Below are 8,833 nucleotides of genomic sequence, written 5' to 3'. Positions count from 1 at the left end.
CATTTAATATCTCAAAGCTTTCCATGCTCAGGATTCTAGCTTCTTTCCGTGGACAGGAGGCTCTAGGACAAGGGATGTGAGTGAAAGGGGACAGACTCTGGAGTTATCTTAGGAAATATTTCTTTACAGAGAGGGTACTGGATGCATGAAACAGCCTCCCAGTGGGAGGTGGTGGAGACAAAAAAACCCCCCCAGTATCTGAATTCAAGAAAGCATGGGATAAATAGGAGATCATTGGGTGCGTGATGGCAATTGTAAGGGCTACATAAACTAGTAGGATGGGCAGACTAGATGGGCCATATGGTATTTTTCTACTATTCTGTTTGTTACAGTTCTTTCAGGCATTAAAACTGCAGAGGCTACTACATGGTTCGACTTCAGTCTTGTGTTGCTCAGGCCTGCAAGGTTTGGATCAGTCGCACACTCCTTTTAGCGTGGCTGCCTTATCCCGACAGGACCCCTCTCTCAACCCCTTCCTCCCTCTAAGGCATCGTGTCTGTCTGGTCATCCTTCAGCTGCCCCATTGCGCCTGTATCCTGACTCCTTTCCATCTCCTCTGATCCTCCACCCTGTGCCTCAGGAGAGTGGCAGCAACTCAGGCCATCTTCTGCTCCTCTGCTGCCTGAGACAGTGGTTCAAATCAACTCAGCCTCTGGGCAACAAAGGAGGACATGCCCCAAGGTACTGTGGTTCTTCTTCTTACCACCAGTGGGGATGTTTACCCTGTTCCATTCTGCTGCCCACCCACCTGCCTTCATATAATCCCTGTGGCATTGCAAGAATCTTGTAGCCTTGGTCACAGCCTTATGGGGAGATTCCAAGAGCCCCACCTGTAGTACAACTCTCAGAGCAGCACATAACCGGGTCGAGCCCAGAAATGAGAGAACTAGGCAAGCATCACTTCCAACATGGATTTATTTATTTAATTTGATATAGCACCTGATCAATCAGTAACATGGAAATCCCTGTTTAGGCACAGCCATGTCCTCTCCACTCCTACATCAGGGACACAATTACCACACAACAGTGTATAAATCAGCATTTTACAGAGACTAACAATAGGCACTCCAAAATTACATCATGTTATACTTAGGTTCTTCTATTGGAAACATCAGAAATAAAAATAAAGCAGGTCAAGGCATGCTAATAAGCCTTTTTCTTTTTTTTATTTTATGACTCTTGGTTAGTGCTTTTGTAAACTTCTTCAGATCATCCATATTGAGTTCTTGGTTTGGTGCCTTACCACCCACCAAGAGTCCCTTCATGATTCCAGGGGATACGATGAACCGACAGCTCTGTGAACAGCCGGAGAGCTTGGTTTTGCTTCTGCAATGGAGGCGTTTAAAGGGACAGCATGCTAGCAGATAAGAGAAAGCAGCTAGAGAGCACTAAAGTGTTGAAACAGCTGGACCAGCTGACGAGCAGGGCAGTGTATCTTAGCTATCCTTCACATACAAGTCACACATATTCATCGCCTCCACAAAGGAGCAGCAGGGTCTCCCGATAGTCTCCAGATGTATCATTCTGCAAAAAGGAGAAAAAACAAACAAACCTCTCAGAGCAGAGTCAGACATATGGAAAAGAATAAAATCTGAACCAAAAGCCTACAGTTATGTACAAATAAGTTTAGGTACCCTGCTCAACATGTGTGTTCCAATGTACCTCTAAGTGAACAGAAGCTGATGCAAGTTACACGTTTCTGCAAGTTTTAATACAAAGTTACTGTCTGCTGATTTTAACAGATTGAAAATAAAAAGTGAAGTATTGAGAAAGGGTGTGCAAACATTTTGACATGTTACAAACACCTCCTTTGCCAGAAGTAGCTGACTACAGGAAATGTTTGGAAGCCATTGGAAAAATTACTTACCTGATAATTTCATTTTCCTTAGTGTAGACAGATGGTCTCAGGACCAATGGGTTATGTGCTCCCCTGCTAACAGATGGAGACCGAGTAAGGTTTTAAAGCTGACATCACCTTAGATACACCCCTGCAGTGACCTCAGCCATTCAGTATTATCTTCAAACTCCATTGTGGACATACTATTGAAAAACTTGAATACAATTTAATAACTTGACTAAAACTGGTGACCGTAACTGTACTCAACCAAACATATGCATGAATCCCAGCAATAATACACATGCCCAGATCTCAGGATTGAGTGATGGCTTACCAGAAACCTCTGGGATCAAGATTCATATGTGATTCCTTGGCATTGTTCATGGGCAGCCATGGGCAGGATGCAAAGTCCATCTACATTAAGGAAAACATCTAGCTAGATGGACTCGGGACCATCGGGATGTACAAAAGCTACTCCCGAACAGGGCAGGAGGCTGCCCGTGGTCTGGTTAGCATTGCCCTCAAAGGCTGTCTTCTCGGGTTTGGACATCCAGGTGATAGAATCTGGAGAAGGTGTGCAAGGAAGACCACGTCACCGCTCGGCAGATGATGTCGACAGGAGACAGTAGCTTAGCTTCCACCCAGGATACTGCCTGGGCCCTAGTAGAATGAGCTTTAACCTGAAGGGGTAAAGGCTTCCCTGCCTCTACATAAGCTCCTGTGATGACTTCCTTAATCCAGAGAGCTATGGTAGCTCGCAAAGCTGTTTCGCATTGTTTCCTTCCATTGTTAAGAACAAACAAGTGGTCCATCTTGCGCACCGGTTCTGTACATTCTAGATACCATACTAACTGCCTGACGTTTAAAGTAGCACAGGAGACAATAGTCTTCTGTGTCCTTGCGTCTATCTAGGGACGGTAAGGATATGGACTGGTTCAGGTGAAACTCCTAGACTACCTTTGGTAAGAAGGAAGGGACAGTGCGAAGCTGCAAAGTTCCTGGAGTCAACCGAAGGAACGGCTTCCGACATGACAGCGCCTGTAGCTCAGATATGTGACGAGCCAAGCATATCACCACCAAGAATACAGTCTTCAGCATTGACAGAGAGAATGTGCAGCGGCCTAAAGGAAGGCCCTGCTAAGAAGTCCAGTACTAGATTGAGGTTCCATAGGAGGACTGGCCACTTTAAGGGTGGTCGGAGGTGTTTAACTCTTTTTAGAAAATGGGCCAAGTCCAGATGTGTCGACAGGCGGGTTCCATTCACCTCTCCTTTGAAACAGGAGAGCTGCCACCTGGACCTTCAAGGAGTTGAGGGACAGTCCTCTGTTCAGGCTGTCCTGTAAGAATTCCAGAATCATGGGAATCATGGTCGTCAGAGGGGTCACCCTGCGTTCCTCGCACCAGGTCTCAAATATTGACTGAAATCGGTCCGTTAAACTGTACAGCAAATCTGACCAGTTTTCGGGCAGTTCTATCAGATTTTCTTGGTCCTCCAGCTCTTGCTTCTACTTCAGTTGGTCCATGTAACTCATTTCTTAATGTTTCTGACAGATGAACTTGCTAACTGGAAGCATTTGGAGTTTTTATGGTTTTCCCCCTGCTTTGTAAGAGTGAATTATCTTCATTTTCAAATGCTCAGACAGCTACTTTAAGTCTCCTATGATTGGTGAAAAACAGAACAATCACAACTTGATAGGTTAGAAGAGTCAGAGTATATATCCCCAGCTGTGGAATTATCTTCACCTGATTAACTGAAGGCTTAACAAATCAAATTTTGAGGACTTAACTTTGGAGGGAGGAGGGGGAGTAATGAATAAACCAGAAGGGTGCCCAAACGTTTGCACATGACATTCACTTTCCTGATTTTAACAGAGTGAAAAATAATAACAGTAATTTTGCATTAAAAATTGCAGAAAAATGTTTAAAAAAAAAAAAAAAAAAGCAAACAAACTTTGTACCATGAAGAAGTCAGCTTCTGTTCAGTTAGAAATTCATCAAAACTTGCAGTTTGACCACAAGCGCCTAAACCTTTGTACAAGTCAGGTTTAACCTACTGATTACATACATAAAGAGTTATTTGGCTATAGTAAGTCATTTGCATACAATTGATATCCAGTTCTGAAGGCCACGTCTCCAAGAGAATGGAGACCAGTTGTCCATCTAGCCCAGTATCGAGCCTCAGATAGTGACCCCCCAGCCAAACCAGAATTCATTTAAGTGTTTCCCATAGAATATTTAAAAATGTTATATTCCTCCCTTACAAATATATTTTTTTCCAGTCTCCATCCAGTCTAATATCTTCTGGAACATATCCAGACCCTTCTTGAGCACCGCTCTGGTGCTTGCTGGGACCTTTTTACAGCAGAAAATTCCGCAATTTAACTAGCCACGGAGTGAAAATATATTTCCTTGTTTTCAACGTGCAACCACCAACATTCAATTTCATTGGTTGCCCCTCTTAGTATTTTTGGACAGGGTGCGCTGCTTTATTTTCTTTTCCACTCCTGTCCATATCCCCCTTCCCTCAAGTCTTCTCTTTCCCAAGCTAAAAAGCCTTAGCTTTTTCAGCTTCTTTGTAGGAAAGAACCCCCAGTCCTCCGCATTCCTGCTGCCCTTTCTGGTATCTTTGTGAGCTCTGCCACATCTGTTGAGACAGGGGGACCAGAACTTCGTACCCCAAACAAACTGTTGGCTTTTTTGGCTGCTATACTAAAACCAAATACACAGTCCTCATGGTTTACAGTAACTCCAAGCTTCCCTCGTGATAGAAAGTTTGAGTGGGCCCCAACAGGCTGTACTGATAGATGGCTACACCTCACCTGTGGGCAGGGCAGCCATCTACGTAAGAGGAGTGGCATACAGTCAAGGTTAAATCTTGAAAACGATAAGTCTTCAATCTCAGGAGGATCGGAAAACATTTGGTAATGGGGGTCATAGTAACGTCCTCCAAACCAGATGGTGAAAATAGGAGGCGGAAATGCGTGCTGAAATCAAGCAGGCCAGCAATGTGGGGAGCCCGGTAATAATGGGAGGATTTTAAGTTTCCCAACCAAATGTCTCCCTACATCAATCAAAGGAGGTGGGATTTCTAGATACTATAAAATGACTCCTTCCTGGAGGAGTTGGTCTGAGCACCCATGAGGCAAGGAGGTACCCTAAACCTGGTCCCTCCGTGTAATAACGCAGGATCTTGTGCAGGTCCTAACGCCGGTGGAACCACTGGGCAACTGGGACTACATGATCAAATTTGATGCAGATACTGGAGTAAAGTTCGGGACAATTGCAGCAATTTGAAGGAAAATCAAGCAGCATTAAGGGGGAAGGGGGGAGTGGATTATGAGAGAATAATTTCCTTTTAACTAGATTCTTAATTGACAGACTGAGGTGGTCAAGAGCAGGGTTGCAGACAAATCTGCTTTTCAGGATATCCCTCCTCAATATGCATGAAACAGATCTGCATACAACATGCATGGAACTCTCTCATAGGCATATTCAATAGGGATATCTGGAAAATCCAGCTGGTTTGCAGCCCTGGAGGACTGGAATTGCCAACTGGTCTAGAGATGAGCAAGAAAAATGGTGAAGGCTCTGCACTAAAAGGCCCTACATCAGTGTTTCCCAACCCTCTTCTGGAAGCACATCTAACCAGTCGGGTTTTCAGGATATCTGTAATAAATACGCATGTGAAACTTGCATATACTGGATCTCCATGCATGTGGCAATCCTGAAAAAGTGACTAGATAGGTGCGTTTCTACAAACACTGCCCCAGGAGATGAGACTTAAGGACTTAAAAAGGTGTTCCTAGCCAGAGCCTTTGGGAAGCCTAGCTAGCCAGATTTTCAGGATATCCACAATGAATATGAATGAGATAGTTGTGCATGCACTGCCTCCATTGTATGCAAATCTCTTATATATATATTCATTGGGGATATCCTGAAAATTTAACTAGCTGGGTGTGTCACAAGGACTGGGTAGAGAATCATCCTCTACAGCAATGGTTCTCAACCCAGTCCGCAGGACATAGCTAGTCTGCTGGGCTTCAGGAAAGAGAAGGGATAAGCACAGAGGCTCCTTAGCTGTGGGGGGAGTGAGGGGTAAAGCCTGGGATAAGCACAGAGGATCCTTAGCTGTGAGGGAGTGAGGGGTAAAGCCTGGGATAAGCACAGAGGATCCATAGCTGTGAGGGAGTGAGAGGTAAAGCCTGGGATAAACACAGAGGATCATCCTTAGCTGTGGGGGGAGTGAGAGGTAAAGCCTGGGATAAGCACAGAGGATCATCCTTAGCTGTGAGGAAGTGAGAGGTAAAGCCTGGGATAAGCACAGAGGATCCTTAGCTGTGGGGGAGTGAGAGGTAAAGCCTGGGATAAGCACAGAGGATCCTTAGCTGTGGGGGAGTGAGAGGTAAAGCCTGGGATAAACACAGAGGATCATCCTTAGCTGTGGGGGGAGTGAGAGGTAAAGCCTGGGATAAACACAGAAGATCATCCTTAGCTGTGGGGGGAGTGAGAGGTAAAGCCTGGGATAAGCACAGAGGATCATCCTTAGCTGTGAGGGAGTGAGAGGTAAAGCCTGGGATAAGCACAGAGGATCCTTAGCTGTGGGGGAGTGAGAGGTAAAGCCTGGGATAAACACAGAGGATCATCCTTAGCTGTGGGGGGAGTGAGAGGTAAAGCCTGGGATAAACACAGAGGATCATCCTTAGCTGTGGGGGGAGTGAGAGGTAAAGCCTGGGATAAACACAGAGGATCATCCTTAGCTGTGGGGGGAGTGAGAGGTAAAGCCTGGGATAAGCACAGAGGATCATCCTTAGCTGTGGGGGGAGTGAGAGGTAAAGCCTGGGATAAACACAGAGGATCATCCTTAGCTGTGGGGGGAGTGAGAGGTAAAGCCTGGGATAAGCACAGAGGATCATCCTTAGCTGTGGGGGGAGTGAGAGGTAAAGCCTGGGATAAGCACAGAGGATCATCCTTAGCTGTGGGGGGAGTGAGAGGTAAAGCCTGGAATAAGCACAGAGGATCCTTAGCTGTGAGGGGGTGAGAGGTAAAGCCTGGGATAAGCACAGAGGATCCTTAGCTGTGGGGGAGTGAGGGGTAAAGCCTGGGATAAGCACAGAGGATCCTTAGCTGTGAGGGAGTGAGAGGTAAAGTCTGGGATAAGCACAGAGGATCCTTAGCTGTGAGGGAGTGAGAGGTAAAGCCTGGGATAAGCACAGAAGATCCTTAGCTGAGAGGGAGTGAGGGGTAAAGCCTGGGATAAGCACAGAGGATCCTTAGGTGTGAGGGAGTGAGAGGTAAAGCCTGGGATAAGCACAGAGGATCCTTAGCTGTGGGGGAGTGAGGGGTAAAGCCTGGGATAAGCACAGAAGATCCTTAGCTGAGAGGGAGTGAGGGGTAAAGCCTGGGATAAGCACAGAGGATCCTTAGCTGTGAGGGAGTGAGAGGTAAAGCCTGGGATAAGCACAGAGGATCCTTATCTGTGGGGGGAGTGAGGGGTAAAGCCTGGGATAAGCAGAGGACCCTTAGCTGTGGGGGGAGTGAGGGGTAAAGCCAGAACTAATATGGGTCTGATATTGCAGCAGGAATAAAAGTGCACAGACATTGGATGCGGCTTTATGGGCCTTATCTGCCATTGTATTATGCGTTTCTGCTTTCTTGCTCCCTTACCAGAGGATGCAGCCTGTGCGTGGGATGCAAGCTGACTTTCCCAATCTACCATCTAATCATGGAGCACCATCAAAAGCGTCCCCAGCCTTACTGTCTCCTCTTCATCTGGGTTCTGACGGAGCCGCTCCACTACAGAGAGTTCTCTCCTTCAAAGCAGCCCTACCTTTATTGCATCATACAGGGATTTCCCAAAATTCTTCCGATACTCTTGTTTGATGTCCGCCAAGTCAATTTCACTCCTGGAAACTACAATCCTGATCAGGGTGTCGTCGCAGGTGCCGGCTCCCTAAAGAAGGTGACGGGACGTAAGTCTACCAGAAAGGCTGAAACATTGCAGGTAAAATTCGTCTTGGGCACAGTTCACTGATGCATGCATGGAGGAGGAGGAGGAGCAGACTAGAGCCAAGAGCCAGGGAAGACAGGATTCACATCCATCCGATGTGCACAAGTCACTTCACCATTGCCTAGGATACAAACTTAGGGCCTGATTTACTAAAGGTTCTCTCTACAAGAACTGCCATACTGGGTCAGACCAAGGGTCCATCAAGCCCAGCATCCTGTTTCCAACAACCAATCAAGGTCACAAGTACCTGGCAAGGACCCAAACATTAGATTAATAAGCAGTGGTAGTTTGTGATTTATTACTGTGATAGCAGTTTATGGATTTAACCTCTAGGAACTTATCCAAACCTTTTTTAAATCCAGTTACACTAACTGCTGTAACCACATCCTCTGGCAATGAATTCCAGAGCTTAACTATGCGCTGTGAAAAAGAATTTTCTTCGATTTGTTTTAAATGTGCTGCATGCTAACTTCATGGAGTGCCCCCTGGTCCTTCTATTATCTGAGAGAGTAAATAACCGATTTACATTAACCTGTTCAAGTCTCTCTTATTTTGTACCTATGGGTAAAATGCAAGCCATTTGGGGATAGGGCAATACCCACACAGTACCTGAATGTAATGTGCAATAAATACATAGTTTTGTATAACCCTTCCCCTCACACCTGCACAGAATTAGGGGTCCTGTTGGCCTAAACCCATAAGATTGGAGCAGACTGTGGAAAAATCGGCAACTTGGCATTTGGGAAGGGGAGGGAGAAGATTTGGAACAGCGAGGGGGACCTCCCTCCCATTCCCCGTGGCACAAAAACGTTGATGGATACTGCCCCAAGTCCCATCCGTTTCAGGCACGGAGAGAAGTGGAGGAAAGGTGTACGAAATGGTGACTCGTTTGGGTTTAGAGACCAAGTCGCACACTTCAGGCCATGGGGACGGGGGTGGGATTACATTCTCGTCTCAGCACAAAGCACCACCAGCAGCACCACCACCAG

General features: G+C 46.2%; 1 protein-coding gene across 1 annotated transcript in view; it reads right to left on the bottom strand.

The window, feature by feature from the left end:
• Positions 1-897: 897 nt before the first annotated feature.
• ANXA5 (annexin A5) overlaps positions 898-8,833 on the bottom strand; it is a 51,037-nt gene continuing 43,101 nt past the window's right edge. Inside the window, exons 12-13 of the mRNA XM_029594219.1 lie at positions 7,665-7,787; positions 898-1,524 (exon numbers count right to left, since the gene is read on the bottom strand). Of these exons, the coding sequence (XP_029450079.1) occupies positions 1,459-1,524; positions 7,665-7,787 (189 nt within the window). The 3' untranslated portion in view covers positions 898-1,458. The remainder of the gene's footprint in view (positions 1,525-7,664; positions 7,788-8,833) is intronic.

The sequence above is a fragment of the Rhinatrema bivittatum genome, chromosome 1 (genome assembly GCF_901001135.1).
Source record: "Rhinatrema bivittatum chromosome 1, aRhiBiv1.1, whole genome shotgun sequence".
Lineage (NCBI taxonomy): Eukaryota > Metazoa > Chordata > Amphibia > Gymnophiona > Rhinatrematidae > Rhinatrema > Rhinatrema bivittatum.
This window is presented reverse-complemented; position numbering and strand designations above follow the sequence as displayed.